Below are 18,005 nucleotides of genomic sequence, written 5' to 3'. Positions count from 1 at the left end.
AGAGCCACGATGGCTTCTTGATTTCACCTCTGAACGCCATCTATGCCGTTACGTTATGCTACAAGCATTCTCATAAATCCAGGTCATCAAATTTCATCCGAGGGCTTCGCCCCAAGGTTGTTAAAAACATTGGCCTTGACCTGGCCAGCAATCAATCCCGACCTCTCCTTGGTGGCAATCAAGTTAGCGTCCCTAGCCAGCTTCTCAACTGCCTTGTCGGTGCTTCTGGTCCCGCCCAACATCATACCCTGCCCCGCCCTGCTCCGGGTGATGTTTGTCGTGGCTTCTTTGATCTTAGAGCTCAAGTCAAGCATCTGTTTATTGCCGTAGTCTCGGTTCGTAAGCAGCGGGCTCTGGCTGAGAGTCTGGACCCAGTACTTGTGCCACAGCAGCTCGAGGAGGTGCGAGTCCAGGGAGCTCTTGAAGTGAGAAACTTCGACACTGTAGTAGCGGCCGGAGTGGGCGCCAAACTCGGCTGCCTTGGCGAGCGGCACCGCCTGGAAGCCGTCAGAAGTGGCTGCGCTCAAGTCCGCTTTGTAGTTGGAGGGGTACGTTCTGAAGGCGCCGATTTCCACCTTCCCAGCGTTGATGGTGCGATCGGGGTCAATGACGACGGCTAGGAAAGGGTCTTGGAATTGCTGCTGCATGGCTTCGGTCTCGACGTCGATTCCGCTGAGCCAGCATCCGTATCCGGGATGGCTGTGGTACCAGCCCACCACGTTCTCCTGTCGGCCCTGGGCACGACAGAGGTCCAGGTACTCGACCAAGTATTCGTTCGCTTCGCCCTGGGCGTTGACTCGGGTTTCGGTGCCCTCGACGGGCAGGCGGAAAGCGTCGGTGACGACAAAGGTGTCTTCGTCGATGTAGCCCTGCATCAGGCCCATGACCTCGAGATTGCCGCCGGAGCGGGCGTGCATGGTCATCTTGATGAGGGCGACGGCGCTGATGCGCACATGCTTAAAGTAGTTGGGATCTTTGGTCCATGGCTTCGCGTTGGCGATGGCCTTCTGTGCCTCGGCGTCGTAGTTGTAGAGCGCGTCACGTTTGGGATCGATCAACTGGACATTGTTGTCCAGCTCTGCAGCGGGGTTAGCGGTTGGTTTGGGAGACGGGAAGGATGAGGAGGAGCAGGATTCCGTGAGACCTACCCCATGATTTGCGAGCCGTCTCCATCGTGCCGACCCTACTCTTCCTGGGAAGCGTGGGGTTGTGGAGATGGAGAGGATGAGTTGGGAGACTTCAAGGTGGCGGGTGGTGAGGGTAGTCAGTTGGCAGCTGTTGCCCCGCTCTCGCACTGTCGCCTGGGGGCTTATCGATAAGAGCTGATGCCGCCGCTTCTCCGTCAACACGCAGATGAAGGGAAACTCGACTGTGTAATATTATTCAACTAATTAAAGAAATAAAGAACTATCGATTACATCTGTGGAAACTCATGCACAGTCATCAGGATTACAAGCCACGATTCCAGCCGCCACACTCAAATCCACCACGCCATCGCTCCGCTTCAAACCGGACCAGCCTGCGGCGCAGATGCATAGTCACGACGCTGGATCCCCATACGGAACCGAGGAACTCGATCCATGCGGTTGAGGGAGGTCGTAGGCATTCTGAGAACCGTCTCGCGGTACATGGTCTGCGACTCCCACTCATACGAGCAGCCGATCGCACGTTGCATACCTCCTTCAGAGGCACAGAACATGAGAGTCACTGGTGGCCTGACGGCCTCGAACAGTATCAACTGCATGTTGTATGTATCCACCAATGTAAAAATCTGTGGCGAGTTAGCGAGGTTCTGGTCAGCTTCTTCGGGACTTGGATCCGTACCCTCATGTCACCGGGCCGAGCTTGTTTGGCCGCCTCGACTTTCATGCGAATCTCCGGGTCCTTGTATGGATCAAAGCCCACACGTTCTCCGTGCTCATTTATAACCGAGCGACACAAGGGGCTTGCGTTGGGACTCCACGAGAATCGACCAAAGTTGCCGCCAAAAATAGCCCGCTCAATGGTGGCGGCGTTCAGATGCCCTTCGAAGCCGAACATCTCGGCCTGAGTCTCGCTGAACTTTCCTCCGTAGATGATCCTGACCAGTTTTGGCGTCATGACCCAAACATATAGGAAGAGTAACAAGAAGATGACTCCTGCGATAATCAATCCTGAGCCAGCCGGACCAGCTTGGGCTCCAAGGGAGAAGAAAGTAATGGCCATGATGAAAAAAGCGCCGTTCCACTCCATCATCATCTCGGAAGCGAATCGCTTCCACGACGGTCCAGTGGACCAATAGACTGAGTAGAATGTCTTCCATCGAACGGAGATTCCCCAGGCGCCATCGATGATGACAGTATCATCGTCTGCAATGCCAGCGACCTCGCAGTGGGGTGTGATATCCCAGAGGGTTGACTGGTAGGTGTCGTCCATGTCATACCATGGCTGACTGCGATTGAGAGGGAGGGTGCAAATGTATCTCTCCAGGAGCTTGTCTGAGTCATTGGCCAAGGACAATCGCGAAAACGCCTGGAAGGCAGTGTCGGTCGAGTCAATCTGCGGCCGCATCCGCAAGAGTCCCATGAGAGCATACGCCTGGTCACCTGAGAAGTACTCAGTAGTGTGCCGGCTATACAGACATCTCAGAGCCAGAACTGCAAGTTCCAGCCGGCTCAGAGAAATGCTGCCCAGGTAGTGGTCGATCAAGTGTCTCGCGACATCAGCATCCATATACGTCCAGACTTGGGACGCAAATTGGTTTTTGGCGATGGTGAGTGGCGCTTGAAGATTACCATCGCGGGTGTAGACCTGAATGCTACGCCCTGGGCTGAGGAGGACCTCGGGGAATGTCCACATTCGACTGCCCCATTCCTGAAGCAGTGCTTCAGTGGTGACTTTGCCCGAGGAGGATTCAGCGGCCTTTCCCCTTCCAACGGCGATGATCATGCTGTGTGCACCGCGAAGGACATCGGAAATGCGATAGATCTTCACACGTTAGCCATAGATCTGGATTATGGGTAACGGGATACTTACATCCGCCTCCAGCTCGGCAGTATCCCGCATACAGCTGCAGGAAATCCAGTATGCGGGCAACTTGGCAACGCGACAAGCTGTCTCGGCGATTTGATGAAGAGCAACCATGTCTGCCTCAGAAGAGTGCGAAAAATGCTCTGTGGAGTATGCGACGAAGAGGTAGTTCAAGCTGGGATCTTGCCCCTGGCGCCTCTCCCAGTGTTCGACGTTTTCGACTTCAACTCCGCAATTCTCATCGTTGAATGGCTCGCGAAGGAAGCACAGGTAGCGAGGCCGCAACAGTCGATAGACCTGGTTGTTGCGAGCCATGAGAGACAGGCCCTTGCGATTCTCGAGCATGTTGCTCCACACCTTGGCATTGCCATGGTAGGTGTACAGCACTGGGGCATAGTACAAGTGCCGCTTGAAGACTCTTGACTTGCTGTCCCAAAACTGCAACTGTTAATGTCGTTGTACATAGTTCAGCATCGTGGGACTACTCACAACAAGAGTCATGGCTAAGGCTGCAGGCAGAGCTCGAAGGATCATGATACCCCAGTCCTCCCAGCTCTCGGGGTCGTAGCTGAAGTCAATCACCCAAGTGGCGATGCGGACTTTCAATGGAGCAACCTTGCGCACAAAGGTTCTCTTCCAAGTAGAAGTCCCTGGCCCTGTATAGATATCGTCCGTGCAAGCCACATAGAGGTTGCGCAGGTAGCCATCATTGTGGTGCAGATAGCGATCCGATCGGGGCTTGATAGCAACTCGGCCAGCATAGTCACGGTGTCGGAACTGGCGCTCTGAGTCGTTGAAGACGTATCCAGGCTTTTGGTACATTCTTGGGTTACGCCATCGCCACACCGTTCGAGGCTCGGAGAAGTGGTGGCTGCCTTTGAGGCTGACGGGAAACTCCTTTTCTTCCTTCTGTGGTCAGTCATTAGCAGGCTGGCACAATCTTACGAACGGGAATAGAGTCATTACATTTGTTTCGTCGATGGGAGTCAGCTTGTTGGGCACGAGAGGAGCAGGAGCCGCCGGTTGCTAAAACGCGTTCAATTTGATGCTACACACAGAAGCAGCCGCGGAAGATCTTTACCATTGTTCCATCCTGCCGACTATAGCCCGTCCCCTGGTGATAGACACCCTGCTGATAGGCACCCTGCTGTCCATTGTAGTCCTGTCCTGGTTAGGCTTGAGGCGTGGTGACGAAGGTCAACAGATTACTGACCATTGTTTGCTGCTGGTATTGACTCATGCTTGGCTGTGTTTGGATATGGGAGAGGGGGTACTGTTCTTGGGGTGGAGGAGATCCGTACGAGGTAGAATGGGTCGATTGAGGGCTTTGGATAGGTGACACAGGCTGTGCCTGGTGACCGTAGAAGGGCTGGTTTTGATAGGACTGGCATCCACAGTTAGAAATATTGTGAGAATAACTGGATAAGGCAGTTCTACTTACCACGACTGAACTCCCGGGCGTGTAAGAACCACCGTGGGCTTGGTGCGAAGGCGCCGGGGGCCGGTTCTGGGGCGGGTACTAACAAGGTGTTAGAGCTGGGAAGCTGCCAGGATGATTGACCAAAACATACATTGCCAGGAGCGTTGGGGTCAAAGAAGCCCCCGTGCAAGTGAGCCTTGATAGGTGTGAGTACAAGCGAGAGTCAATCGGGTCTGGGAACGGCGGCCCACCATGATTTAAGTACGTGATTCCGAAGGCAGAAGAAGTTGTGTATGCATATGTCTAGGACGCGAGGTAGGAGGAGGATAAAAGGGGGTAATGTTTCCGGGCAGAGGCGTGCTCCTTGAGACGACCGACAAATATGTAGGTAACGAAAACTGGGCGTTCACAGAGCTTCGTACTGGGAAATGAGCGGGAGGCTGGTGGAAATCCTGTACGTCCCAAGGAAAGGCAACGAGGCAGCTTCCCGTTGAGCTCTCAGCAAACGGGTTCTTCTCCACCCATAGACCTAGACCGTGTTCTACTATGTTCTGGGAGCGCCAATCCCACCCGTGGACCAGTCGGATCTGTATCAGACTGAGGCGCCATGTGATGACTCCCTGCTCCTGCATTCAGCCTCATGATGCTTCGTTGACGGTGATAGGACGGCCAAGGACGGTATTCTCCGCGAGGAGGGCTCTAGATTCACACGTACGCGCGGTCAGACGCTATTGTCTTCTGCTAGGTCAAAGACATTGGCTGTTGAGGCCAGCCGTGGCGTTACATGTGTAACTCGATAGCCCGAAAAAGCAGACACGCTCATGCATCTAGACCCATCCCCGTGTGACAACGCGGCGGGGTGGCACACACCTATGAGGTTACTTCAATAAAAATAGTCGCTAACTCTTAGCTTTCAGCCACAACCGGGGTTGGGAACATCTGCCGACGCGGCAAATGGCAACATTGGTGAGAAGCTTGAGTCGCACCCGGAGATGGCGATTGGTAGCCTTATTACTAGCGGGCGATGAAGCTCACTGGAATGCGCGCTCCACTCAGGAGACAAAGCCCTGCCTGGCGGACAGAGCTCAGATGATCACGCGTGTCGAATAGAGTCTCAGCTCGCGACGTGTGGCATGTGTAGATCAGCCCTGAAAGTGGCATCGACCCATGTAGCCCAACCAGGGCGTCGGGTTCGCGAGGGATAAGTAAAGAGTAAACTTTTACACATTTTCGCATACATCCAACGTGAGCAAATAGCAATACTCTCCCTTGTCTGCCAAGACCAAGCTGGAATAGCCGCCGCCCAGTCACGGAGACGGACAATGTATCGTAGCGCCCGTTCGTGAGACATGGCGCTGGTCTAGGCACGGCGGCGGCGTGGCAGCCTGCATCGCTGGCTCTCGCGCTTCCGACAGGTCGTAACTGGTTCGCAGGGAGTAGCTGATAGCAAAGTCCTAGAATGTCACTTGAGGCGGCCCAGCCTGGGTGAAGCTTGGTCCGCCCTGTTGGCTTTCCCCTGAACGCTGGGGTGATTGAGGTGCAGAAGCGCAGCATGTCAAAAGTCGGTGCGGCGACAGCCCGATTATGGCTGCTGGACTTTGCGACACGATTTTGCAAGTTTTACACCTCTTTTTGCCTGACATTCTTCTGCGAACATCGACCACTTGTTGACCATGTCGTGGACGAACAGAGAGAATCCTTACCAAGCGTTTGTCGACGAGGCAACGGGATCGCCTGTCGCGGTTGCGTTTCCTCAATGGATACTCAACATATTCGAGGTGTCCCACGGTATGGAAGGATTCTAGCTCCCTACTGGGTTTATGCTGACTTGGACCAGATCACCCAGAGGGTCGATGGCATTTGGAGACCAACGCCCGGAGCCTTCTCTCCAGCGCAAGCTTGAGGATTGTGTAAGTCCACACGCTCCAATGCATCATACAAACCCGGCCTTTGCACACGTCAGTCTTTGGACGCTGGGGAAACAAGGATGCAGTGAATGCGGATTTCAACTTGCATACTGACTGGATCTAGCTTCGCGCCGCTTGACCTTCCTCGACGAGATGCCCTGCCGCAAACGCTCGAAATATTCAACATTCTCGGCATTCCGGGCGATTTTACAAAGGAGCGACTTCAGTCCGTGAGCCACAGCTTCGGCCGCAGCACGGACAAGAATGGATCTTGCACTTGGTTTCATTTCCTCTGCAAGAACATCGACATCCGACACGAGGGAACAAACGGCCCAGAGGTAGACAACCGCGCTGCGGCCATGGGATACCACGTTTCAACACTCCCGCAGGCCGATTACAGCTGGCATCGCGCTGGCTTCTTCTTGAGGGTCGACCCGCATGGATGTACCACCTTGGTGTGCTTCGGTGCCACGCCGCGGGTGAGGGATCGGCTTAACGAGTTCATTGCCGCTAAAGCCTGGGAACACGTCTCAAATGATCCGTACATCTTATTTGATCTGATCTTTGAAGGGCTGTACTACGAGGTTGACGATACAGTCTGGAAGATGAACACGGTCTTCGGACCGCTTGAACACGTACGCTACTCGATCCTCCTCTCCTTTCTCCAGTCTAATAGTCACAGTTAATCCTCGAGTATGCCAACACCAAGGGCATTCGAAAGATGAGCTCCAAGATCCCCTTCGCAGCCATGCACAATTGCGCCAAGCACATCATCCACATAGCAGAAGCCCTCGAATCTTGCATGATGCTCGTGGACTCGACCATCCAAAACATCGGCAACCATGAGCAGGTCCCGCGACAATCGAACAGTGACCAAGTTCTCAGGCAACTTCATGAGTGTCTTCAGTACCGACGGTCGCTCTTCCGCTCCAGCCAGCTGCGCCTTGGTAGCTTGCAGAAGCGGATTGACAATGCTATTACGTTGTCATTCAACCTTGTTACTCAGCAAGACTCCATGGTGATGATCCAGGATTCCAACTCGATGAAGATCATCGCAGCCATCACTATGATCTTCCTTCCGACCACAGGTGTTGCCACCGTCGTCGGTTCACAGTTGTTCGTGGCGGAGGCTCACAATGACAAGTGGGACGTCCTGACCACACCGTTGTTTTGGACAATGTGGTGGGTGTCTATTCCGCTGACGTTATTCACCGCAATTCTTGCTATGATTTGGCACTGGTGGACGCACACCGAACATCCGGCAGTGGAGGTTGTCGAAGTGGTCAAGAAAGCCAGAGTGGCTACGTTCAGTTCCGTTGGGACTAGGAAAGCATCTTGAGTGGGCTGGGTTGGGTTGGGTATTGGGCGAATCGTTAGTCAATACTGTGTAAAATACGTATAGTCACTTGTTTCTGCTTTTCTATCGCTCCTAATTATATTGTATTTGTACTTGTCATCGATTGTATCTCGCTGCCTGTCTTCACGATCCTGTTTGCATGTGTGTACAGGCTCCCACTTTTGGTAGGTTAAGTTTTATCCTCAACATCATGCCTAAAAAATTGGGAATGTTTCACCAGACACCCGCAATTCGTCCGTGGGACTGATTAATTCTGCCTCGCTATCATATCGCGTCGTTTATGATCGTCAAACATGTTTGCATGTGTCCAACCCCCACGCGCCACCGGCCCTGAACACCTCACAATCACGTCGCGGATACCCCCAGATCTTCCCAAGGATTCAGGGGCAACTAGTATCGTCTTGAGTGCAGCGCACATATAGGCGGGTAAGACGGTGTAGCTTCCAGCTCAAAGGATTTTAAACCGATGACGGTGACGAGGGACATTCACACATGCATCGACTTCACATCGTGTTGAAAGCAGAGATTGAGCCAGATCAAGGGTTTTATTTACTTATATCCCAACCAATATACATGAACATTGTTATATACAATGAAGACCAGCATGTAAAGTCATGTTGTTCATTCAATCCTATCCAGGAGAAGAGGGCTAGTGATTTAGCAGGTGAAGACGGCAGGGCCAGGGAGCTCGTAGGTGGCAGCTGAACGAAAATGAATCAGTAAATGGTAAAGTAATTGGGGCATGGAAACTCACCCTTGTAGGCGTCGTATGTGATACCAGGGTCAGTAGGGGAGTAGGCACCAGGGAAGCTGACAAGGTCGGCTGGCTCGGTGCTGCCACCGCCGGTGACCTTGAGCTGGTGGCATCCGGGGTAGAACTGCGCTCCGGGGTACTGGTAGGCAGCGTGCAGGGCAATGATCTCGTGGCGTACGAGATAGTAGCCAGCCTTCAAGCAGCTGGGGATGGTGTAGTCGACACCATCGTTGTCGTCGGTCATCAAAGCCGTCTGTGTTTGGTCAGTCCTTGCTCTATCGGATGTTCAGTAAAGACGACTCACAGCTGCCCAGGTGTCGGAGGTTCCGTCTCGGCCATCCTCCTGGATCTTGAACCACACAGACTCGGACTCGGGCTCCCACTCGTTGCAGCCCGTATCGGGGCATCGTGCCATGTAGGTGAGGATAGGACCCATGTGCGACTCGGGCCAGAGAGTCCAGAGCAGGTTCACAGTGGAGCCAGCAGCGACGGTGGCGTGCAGAGCAGCGGGCTCGCTACCGTTGATACCACCGGCGGTATAACCGTTGCACTGGATGTCGATGGAGGTGACATCCTCGACAGGGCCGTTACCGGGAATCGTTCTCGAGATGCGCTCGGGGGTGGGTGACATGTAAGGGTCGGTGTTGGGGTTGTAGAACTCATAAGTCTCGCAACCAATGGTTCCCTCCTCGACGTAGCCGTGAGCAGCCACCAGGGCCGCGGTAGATAGGATAGAAGCCAGGACACGCATGTTGATATAATTTAAGATGGACTAGCCAATTGAAGAAGAAAAGAAGGGTATACGGTCGGTTGATCTGTAGTGGGCTGAGAGCTGGTCTGATTCCTCCTCCATCACGACAGACTGCCGTCTTTAAGTACGGTTCCTCACCGGACCTCGTCCTCGTCAAATTGATTCAAAACGGGCATCTCGGAATGAAGGACTGAACGCCCCTTGGGAAAATCCGCCACTCAAACTCGGTTGCGCTGTCGGGCTGGGCTTGGCGCTACGGAGCGTTTCAAGTTCCGCTGGTGGGAGAAATAGGTGATTGGTGGAGTTTTGAAGATTATCTTAGACGAAACGGTGGGTGGATGGTTGTTTAAGGATAAAGATCTGGGGCACGCTCAGCATGGACTGATGGCCAGGGATAGGCGATCATGTACCGAAACCATAGCGGTTTTAAAGCTGCATACCTTGTTTATCTTCCGGGGTGCGGCGCGGCTCGCCGCTCGAATCGAGATGGTCCAGACAGGGGCGTGACCTGAACGGTGGTATCGCTAAGCCGTGACCCATTTGTTTAATAGATGGGATGATTTCTACCGGGATCTTGTTACGCATGCGGCAGGAATACCGGCCGGTTTATTGTCTGTCAGATTCCTAGCGACAGAATGGAAGAACTGTCAACTTGTTCCGCCTTGGCTTCTACCGGAAATGCACCAAGGATGCGATTTCGTGTCAACGTAAAGGGCATAGCCCACCGCATCTCAACGCCAATAAATATGCATACAAGGTCTCACGCCGCCCAAGCATGGCATTGATCATTGAGCTTATGCATATAACGTATCGGCTCGATAAATTGGCCCTGTTTTTATGTACTAAAGCTACCTAAGCTATAAGGCTTAGATTCCCTAAATCATTAGGTATAAAGAAGCCCGAAGGCAATAAGTGGGGGAAGGATTCAGGGCCACTTTATTGAGTCGATACGGTATCTAATCGTGACTGATCCTTCTGCTCCCTCTCCAACAGTTGGCACATTGGTCGTCCACGGGTGCACCAACTGAAAGCTAAGATATGCGCATGCACGCTACAAAAATCCAACAGTAGACATGATTGAATTACTCGCACAAGCTCAGACTATATCCAGTAGAGGGAGTCTCTCTTCCTCTCACCGAAGAAGCACTAATTTCGCAACCAAATTTGCGTAGGGTATGTGCGGCCCTGGAAGAACGATAGCGTGTTTTAGCGGCAGGAGATCGACTTCGCATATTCTAATTAATTCATCTAAAGTTCACGTCCCATGGCGATTTATTGTTTGACTTGCCTTGCGGATTCCAGCCATTCCGATCTTTCGGCCGTGAAAATGACGAATCAAGTCCCGCAGAGTGAATGTTGGATGGACGCCTGGTAATAATGTGGCTGCGTGGGTTTGGTAAGCTGCTGCCTGGTGTTCACCATATTTTGAGCCGCCCTGGAAATAGCACCACTGGCACAACCTCTACCAATATTGTCTGTTCTGAAATGCACTCTGATTTACCGCCTCGACCTCCATAGTGCTATCGCTATTCAATAACGAGGATTCCCTGTACTCGATCCATTGGGCACTCACAGTTAGCGTCCTTCTCGCCCCTTAACGTGGAGATTGGAGTCCATCGCTGCCATGTCGGCCCCGCAAATCTTCTCCGAGGAGGATATCTCGAATCTTACCTACCGCCGGACCAAATACGTCCATGAAATGATCAGAGACATTACCCCAGCAAAACCTTCAAAGATAACTCGGAAAGCTTCTATTGCTTCGCTTGGCGAGCTCGATCTCCTCCCTGCGGAGCTCCTACTCCTCATCCTCAGGTTTCTCGACTTCCAGTCCTTGTCCCGAATTTCCCGCGTTTCCCTAACGGGTAAAGAGATTGTGGAAGCATTGCCAGAGTATAAAGACATGATGACGCATGCGCCAGAAACACTACGTGCGTTGGGGATGACCAGGTTGTTGCAGTGCCATTCCGCACCGCTGCTCCACCAAACCCTCCGGAGCGACAAGTGCGTCTCGTGTTTCGAATTTGGAGGCTTTCTATTCCTGCCGACTTGCGAGAGAGTATGTGTCAACTGCTTGTTTAGTAATGATGCACTTCGAATGACTACGCGGGCCATCGCTAAGCAATGCTTTGGCCTCACGGACAAACATCTTAAGCGAATCCCCACCATGTACAGCATACCCGGGACCTACACCCTCTGGTTCCGGATTTCCCGCAAGCGAGTCTATCGTCTTGTCAGCGTGAAGCAGGCAAAACAGCTGGCAATTGAGGTTCACGGGTCGGCCGAAAATGTGGCCAAGCTGATGCCGAAAGATCCCGCCGAACCGATGACGGAGAGACAATTCTCCATTTTCAAGCAGTTTCACGAAGCCTCTCTAGAACCGGGGGCGTGCGATCTGGCAAGACTTCCTGGCGATGATGGCGTTATTAGGGACGACTATTGCAGTATGGCTTCTATTCGCTTCCCGTATCTAACGGATGCAGGTGCATACTATGGACGCATGTGTCGGGGGTGTTTTGTTACTTGCGAACACTATCAACGAGATTGGGTACCTGCTAGGGTGCTATCAAAGCTTGTTCCGCCAGGTGTCGAACCTGATCATGTATTGAATCGGGCTATCTATCGATTACATTCAAAAGATGGGTTCCTGGAGCATGTAAAGGATTGTCACGGTGTGCCTCTCGTGCTTGCCGTCCGAGAGGGCGACTGGAGGGATCCATCTGAAGTGCGACCCCGATTTATAAATTAGCCAGAAGGTTTATTGAGAACCCCCTACCACTTGCTAGTTCTAGCTTTGCACGAGACCGGATTACAGCCGGGTCCTGGAACAGATTCAGAGAGCTCCTTCAGTCCTTGGCTGGTGACCTTCGCCGAGTACTTATATTCGATTTGGGTGCGGTGCTGCGGGGAGATATGGGAACTTCAGAGATGATGGCCATTTGCTCTAGTTAGGTAGATTATGTCGCAACCCAATTTACGAGCCGAGATGGCACAGTCTTTAGTGGTTGTAAGGCTCTGGCGTTACCGGTTTTCTTCCCGGAATGCGAAATTTCAGTGGCTTCGCAACGTGAACACGTAAATAATCATGATATATAACTCCTGAACTTAAAGTTAAATATGTGCGTCATTCTTCCTCCATTATATCGAAGCCCGAGTGGTATATCTCCTGAACATAGCAGAAACTCCATCTATTGGGAGACATTCAAAAGAATTTCCAGACAATGATTATCAAAACGGAAGTTCCAAAGCCTGACCCTGGTCATAAAATTTTCTGTTCTAGTTAACTCTTTACTTCCATCAAAGAGGGTTTTGACAAACTTGACACCGGGGCTTTCGCTCTTCTTTTTTGAAGCCTTGATTACAGGTGTCTCGCATGCTTCGAGCAGGCTCTTGAATTTATTGAACAGACGATCTCCGGATTCAAGGAAATCTTCAACCATATCCTTGTCATCGGGCCGACGTGTCCGTTCGAAACCCTCTTCGGCTCGTTTGATATTGGCTGCCAGGTGAACGAGAAGAAGCCGAAGCTCTTGGGATAGCAATGAGGCTGGAGAATCAGGACCATATTGGAAGACAGTCCAATCATTAATCCACTTTCCAACGCTGTTGGCGTCAAATACGCTCCCCAACACTAGAAATGGCTCCTCTGTGGGGTTCCAGTTCTTAAGTGAGTATCCATATGGGATTCGATGCTTCCGAGCGTCCGCTTCAGTTGCTACGAGCTTGCCGTCAACTGTGTTTTGCGTGGTTTTTTCATACGCGTCGTTGTCGGAAGAAGAGGAAGAAGAAGAGGAGGAGGAGGATTCGACGTAATCGTTCAGGTTCACCTCAGATTCGACTTCTCCATCCGAAGATCTCGCATGGGATGACTTAGTTGGCAAGGTGACCTCCTCGATCGCCCTTTGCTTTGATACCAGGGTGACCCTCACAAAGCCTCGCACATCCTCATCATCAGAATCGGATTCCGGCTCTTGACTGTTTCGCTTTGATTTATTCCGGGAATGTTTTTCATCGCCCGAGTCAGCATTGTTTCGACCATTCCCTTTCTTGGAGGAGGATCTGCCAAGTCCAGCATCATAGGCTTGATCTGCAGATACTGGTGCCTCAGGTGCACCAATTTCTTCATCCAGTTCCACAACTCTTGTGAAGAATCTGTTGCAATTTTGGCTGGTAAATGTCAGTTTTCGTTCTGGGAGACAAGGAGCATGGGAAGATCTCGTGCTTACCATTGTACTTCAACACCCGTCTTGGCGGGCGACATTGTCTTGCAGAAAGGGCAGCTAGATAGAAGCCTCTCGCCGGGATCTTTCTGCGCTTCTTGGCATATCAAGCTCATATCGAATCTCTGATTTGGCAGAAACGCACTTTCCCAGTCGGTTGACCGGTCCACCCCGTGGCGAGTGGCCCGTTCTTGAAGGTTATACAGATTCCGTCGAATTCGATGAGAACCCTTCTTGCCCTTGAAACGGTCGTTCAGGATATACTCAAAGGCATCCCAGGATGTTATGGTCTTCAAATGAATAGGAATGGCCCGCCCAGTAACATCCTCGAGGATAAAATGCTCATCGCTCAGTGGTCGCTCTAGCCGCATAACCATGTCTCTTATGCTGCTCAACTCTCCGGACATGGTCAACACAATTGAGAGAATGTTGCCAGTTGAGCTTTTGAGGTCCATTCCCAGCGTAGAAATCGACTCTAGATTTGAGAGTATTCGACTTTCAATAATCTCCATATAGCCTGATAAACGTTGGCTAGAAGCACGAATGACGCTGTCCGTCCGATCCTGGCCGCTCGATATTTTCTTCGCCATCATCTCGTGGTTTCGTTGGAGAATACGTCTGTCACAAGTCAGCCTTTCATAGGCCTGAGGCAAGATCTCGACGCAGGAACACTCACAGGGTGGTAACTTCCATCAGTACTTGCAGTGACATTGTGTAGCCCGTGATGTCGGCTCGGAACTTGCTGGAATCGTTTTCCTCGAGCTTCCATTGGATTTTCCTCGCAGCATCCTTTAGGGCATTCCCCGTTCCCGCCTTCGCGAGACTGGGTCCATACTTCTGAATCTTATCGCAAAACCCTTCTAAACATTGTTGGATTTGTTTGGTGGTGAGTAGGGCAATTTTACTGAGGTCATCAAGACCATCAGAAAGCCTCGGGTTATTGTAGATATGCTCTACCTCCTGAAGCGTCTTTTCGAGAATGTTGAGTTCTTGGATGAGGTCGCGGTATTCTTTCGCAGACCCGCGACAGTCGTCCAACGCAGAAATTATGTCTTTGATAAGTAGAGCTATTGCGATAAAGTCCCCAACAGACCCGAACGCAAGCGCGAACTCCATTCCAGAGGAAGCTATACCGTGAAGTAGTGATGCTGCTCTGGCACGTCAGCAATGGCGAATTGAGAGGGGAAGAGGCGCAGCATGGCGAGATATTTCCTCGGGTCATTTGCCGTATTCGGGTATCCCCGCCACGCAAGGCCCATTTTCTTCCTCGTCATTACTTATCATAGCACCCGATTCAATTAGTAGCGACTCCGCGTGGTTGGATTTGACCGAATGACTTCTATGGCAATGAAGTATACATCTTCAAGAAACACTGTAGTAATAACAACGCATTGAAAGGGAAGCAATACGCTTGAAAATGGTTGTGTAACGACAGGGTCTTGCCAATTAGCCACGACCCTTACATCCAAAAGATTACAGTTGAGACAATCTAGATACCGAAGGATACATCTATACATTTAGCTCTGTCGCCTTTGTCGGCAGGAAGATCCTGAGGGGATTGAGAGAGCGCCGTTTCACCGTTCGATCAAGCCTCTTCCAGACTCTGGGGGATGATTCTGATGCGGCAATACCGGGTTGGATGAGGCGGAGCTAAGGGAAGCAAGGCACTACGGAAATGGCGGGACAGTGTGCTTCTCACGAGATCTTCAAGGTCCTTCGTTGCCCGAATACCATGAGGCTCATCGACGATCAGCAATACGAGTTTATCTCCGTCCATAGGGCTCCGCTGGGGGCCATTCGATGATCCTGGTCGAAGTTTAAATATCCTGGTCCAGGCACTCGATGCACAGTTATCGATCGAGATTGGCAGTGGAGCGATCGAGCTAATAAGTTAGAGATATCTGTCTTGCGCCTACAATTTTCGTCGTTCTCAGCACATTAGTGCTCTACAACAATTGATTCACTAGTCGCGCAGCGTCTACCTCCGCTGGAAGGCAGGGCAGTTGGATTTACGCTATGAATGGTCAAAAATCAGATTTCAGTCGCAAAACTATCAAATCCTGATATAATGTCGAGTAGTTACCTATCACAAATGACAACAAACCAGCGCAAGGATACGGGCCGAAGGCATGTCCAGGAGTTAATTTCACTAGATTCTGAGTGCTCCCGCCCTGCAGAAGCGTCATCCCACGTCATATATTGAATGCAGGGTGGGATATTAAAGCTATGGGTGGGACACGCGGCCCGATTCAATTCGTCTTACTGCAGGAAAGAAAAGCAAAGAGTGCCCGGCTTATCCAACCATTTTACGAAAGTGAGGTCCCAGCGCATATCCGGCTCTGAATTACGAGATTATCCCGTCCTTGGCAGGGCGTTCAGGTGTAGGGCTGCAGCCCAATCGCGATGACCGCAGGGCAGGAAACGGGGCACTCGTCAGACAGTCATTCAGCTGGAAGTATTTATTATGTTCACCCAGGTTCTGCTTCCTTCCCAGCAGTACTTTACCCGCATCTTTTTAATCATCGTCAATCTGCAAAATGACGCCTCCGTTCTCTAATACCGAAAAGTTCCTCTTGGTTCTTCGACAAGTCTGCTTCGGTACATTTAACCTGCACCCGTCTTCGCTGAGCCTCTTTACTAATCATGAGTCAAATTAGTACTGTGGTTTATTCCAATTGCCTTGCTACGCTCTGCTATCTTTGCTTGGGCCCGAGGGCTTCCGCTTCGCCTCTACCTTATCTGCGGAGTCCTCAACGTGGTTTTGGGAGTCCTCCGACCACGGGAGATTCAATACCTGTGTAAACCGACACAAGAGGCGTACAGAGAATGGATTCGTCGCAAAATCTTGGAAGAAGAGACTGCCGATGGATTCCACAGTCGACTGAGCCTTGATATTGAGCCTCTCGAAGAGGGCAATTCTTCCCTTCTCTGGGTCGGGGACCGCCGTCGCGCGAAGAAAGTTGTCCTGTTGTTCCATGGCGGCGGCTACATTACACCCCTACTGCCCGGCCACCTGGAGATTTGCTGGCGAGCGTGCGTCGGTGCTGGCATCGAGATGGGAACCGAAGTTGCAGTAGCAGTTCTCGAATTCACGCTCTATCCTGCTGCGACATACCCAGTTCAACTGCGCCAGGCTGCTGGTGCGCTTTCGCATCTTCTTTCCTCTGGATTTCGCCCTCAAGACATCATCATTGGCGGAGACTCCGCTGGGGGGAATTTGACGGGACAGTTGCTATGCCATATCGTCCGGCCTCATCCAGAAGCCGTACCAATCCAACTTACGACACCACTGGCAGCTTCATTCTTCATCTCGCCATGGCTCAGCAAATACACCAACGACAGGTCATTTGCGGAGAACGGTTCAATCGATATGGTTTCAGCCACGTCTGTTCGGAATACGGTGGAAGAGCTGTGTGGATATCCTGACATGTTGTCGGAGAAGAACGAGCTCGCTAGTCGGTCGTTTCCCCTTGACATGGAAGTTCCCTGTTTTGAGGGCCTCGACAGTGTCACAAGCCAGATGTATGTCACTGTGGGGTACCATGAAGTGTTCCGGGAGCAATGCATCTCGTACGTGCGACAGGTGCGACACTTCAATCCTGGGATGAAGGTGCAGTTCGACATACAGGAAAAGCTGGCGCACGATTTCTTACTGGTGGAGGGCTTGGAGGAGCGAAGTGGGGAGTGCATGGAAGCGATGAAGGTCTGGATGAAGAGTCTGTTGATTGAGGAGGTGTAGTCTTGTATTTTTATCACCCCAGTTTGTCTGATATAGGAGCTGCGATGGAATAAGATTGGGTCGATTAAGCTATAAGGTGCTTATTCAGAGATGGCTTTTCATGAATTGAAAGCTAGATATGTGCAATATCTAGTTTGGAGGAGAGCTCAGAGCGAGTGGGAGGGCACGATTGCTGGACGAGATGGATGCACAACCATCCCGCCAAAAAGAGCCGGTCCAGTCGTCATAGTCCAAGTTACACCCTCCGGAATACCGCCTGACTGCCTGTTGCATGCATGAGCTAACCTGACAGAGTAATCGGTGCGTCTGTACTAGCGTCACCAATGCAGTGAATACAAAATCAGGCTCGGCAGTAGAGCTCGGCCTCTAATCTCTCCCAGCTGACCTCCTTGCAGCAGGCTCTGAGGATTTAGGAAATAATTGCCGAGGAGGCGTCACGATTGTCGCGACGTGCATATATGATCTACCAAATCCCTGCTCCTTCTAGATTACGACCTTGCTGTGTACGATCTAATTACAATCTCCACAACCCGTGTGTGCCCTTCTCATGTTGTGACTGGGTCCAGTCGCGGAGCACAGGCTTGGCTTGGGCGCCACTTGGTCCCACGAGTTGAGACTGAGCCAGTTGGGGTGGAACACGAGTTGGGTGAGGCTTTGAGGAGAAGCAAAACGCGTCTGCACGTAAGCTGCATTATCCAATAGCCAAGACCTAGGTGAAACAAACATAAAGGAGTCCTGCATGTCAGCTGCACTATTGATATCAAGAGGAGGATGCCGCATATTTCAGCTACGCCACTGCTGTAGGACTGAAAGGTGGTGAGGATGGGTTTGACTTCCAACACAAAGATGTT

At 51.7% G+C, this 18,005-nt stretch overlaps 7 protein-coding genes across 7 annotated transcripts; 3 read left to right on the top strand and 4 right to left on the bottom strand.

Moving 5' to 3' along the window:
- Positions 1 to 86: 86 nt before the first annotated feature.
- BGZ61DRAFT_537554 (JAB1/Mov34/MPN/PAD-1 ubiquitin protease-domain-containing protein) lies at positions 87 to 1,173 on the bottom strand (the record flags this gene model as incomplete). The annotated part of the gene is made up of 2 exons (XM_046254549.1): positions 87 to 1,078; positions 1,149 to 1,173. The coding sequence occupies 2 exons, from the start codon at positions 1,171 to 1,173 to the stop codon at positions 87 to 89; spliced, it is 1,017 nt and encodes a 338-aa protein (XP_046098692.1).
- A 225-nt stretch (positions 1,174 to 1,398) lies between these two features.
- On the bottom strand, positions 1,399 to 4,829 carry BGZ61DRAFT_113004 (uncharacterized protein). The gene is made up of 10 exons (XM_046236956.1): positions 4,681 to 4,829; positions 4,581 to 4,625; positions 4,451 to 4,528; positions 4,223 to 4,393; positions 4,091 to 4,171; positions 3,976 to 4,035; positions 3,499 to 3,918; positions 3,016 to 3,447; positions 1,825 to 2,967; positions 1,399 to 1,771 (listed from the first exon to the last, which is right to left on the bottom strand). The coding sequence occupies exons 1-10, from the start codon at positions 4,681 to 4,683 to the stop codon at positions 1,505 to 1,507; spliced, it is 2,700 nt and encodes an 899-aa protein (XP_046098691.1). The 5' UTR covers positions 4,684 to 4,829; the 3' UTR covers positions 1,399 to 1,504.
- A 1,273-nt stretch (positions 4,830 to 6,102) lies between these two features.
- On the top strand, positions 6,103 to 7,675 carry BGZ61DRAFT_537552 (uncharacterized protein; the record flags this gene model as incomplete). The annotated part of the gene is made up of 4 exons (XM_046254548.1): positions 6,103 to 6,217; positions 6,267 to 6,339; positions 6,461 to 6,971; positions 7,019 to 7,675. The coding sequence occupies 4 exons, from the start codon at positions 6,103 to 6,105 to the stop codon at positions 7,673 to 7,675; spliced, it is 1,356 nt and encodes a 451-aa protein (XP_046098690.1).
- Positions 7,676 to 8,350: 675 nt separating this feature from the next.
- BGZ61DRAFT_483266 (glycoside hydrolase) lies at positions 8,351 to 9,198 on the bottom strand (the record flags this gene model as incomplete). The annotated part of the gene is made up of 3 exons (XM_046249474.1): positions 8,351 to 8,394; positions 8,448 to 8,700; positions 8,752 to 9,198. The coding sequence occupies 3 exons, from the start codon at positions 9,196 to 9,198 to the stop codon at positions 8,351 to 8,353; spliced, it is 744 nt and encodes a 247-aa protein (XP_046098689.1).
- Positions 9,199 to 10,657: 1,459 nt separating this feature from the next.
- BGZ61DRAFT_399493 (uncharacterized protein) lies at positions 10,658 to 12,209 on the top strand. The gene has a single exon (XM_046243012.1). It carries the CDS (start codon positions 10,823 to 10,825, stop codon positions 11,942 to 11,944), a length of 1,122 nt encoding a protein of 373 aa, XP_046098688.1. The 5' UTR covers positions 10,658 to 10,822; the 3' UTR covers positions 11,945 to 12,209.
- Positions 12,210 to 12,270: 61 nt separating this feature from the next.
- Positions 12,271 to 14,578, bottom strand: BGZ61DRAFT_429308 (uncharacterized protein). The gene is made up of 3 exons (XM_046243770.1): positions 14,092 to 14,578; positions 13,422 to 14,033; positions 12,271 to 13,362 (listed from the first exon to the last, which is right to left on the bottom strand). The coding sequence occupies exons 1-3, from the start codon at positions 14,529 to 14,531 to the stop codon at positions 12,384 to 12,386; spliced, it is 2,031 nt and encodes a 676-aa protein (XP_046098687.1). The 5' UTR covers positions 14,532 to 14,578; the 3' UTR covers positions 12,271 to 12,383.
- Positions 14,579 to 15,750: 1,172 nt separating this feature from the next.
- BGZ61DRAFT_112992 (Alpha/Beta hydrolase protein) lies at positions 15,751 to 17,316 on the top strand. Its single transcript, XM_046236955.1, has 2 exons — positions 15,751 to 16,013; positions 16,073 to 17,316. The coding sequence occupies exons 1-2, from the start codon at positions 15,953 to 15,955 to the stop codon at positions 17,152 to 17,154; spliced, it is 1,143 nt and encodes a 380-aa protein (XP_046098686.1). The 5' UTR covers positions 15,751 to 15,952; the 3' UTR covers positions 17,155 to 17,316.
- The last annotated feature ends 689 nt before the right edge of the window (positions 17,317 to 18,005 follow it).

The sequence above is a fragment of the Ilyonectria robusta genome (genome assembly GCF_021365365.1).
Source record: "Ilyonectria robusta strain PMI_751 chromosome Unknown BGZ61scaffold_24, whole genome shotgun sequence".
NCBI classification, from domain to species: domain Eukaryota; kingdom Fungi; phylum Ascomycota; class Sordariomycetes; order Hypocreales; family Nectriaceae; genus Ilyonectria; species Ilyonectria robusta.
This window is presented reverse-complemented; position numbering and strand designations above follow the sequence as displayed.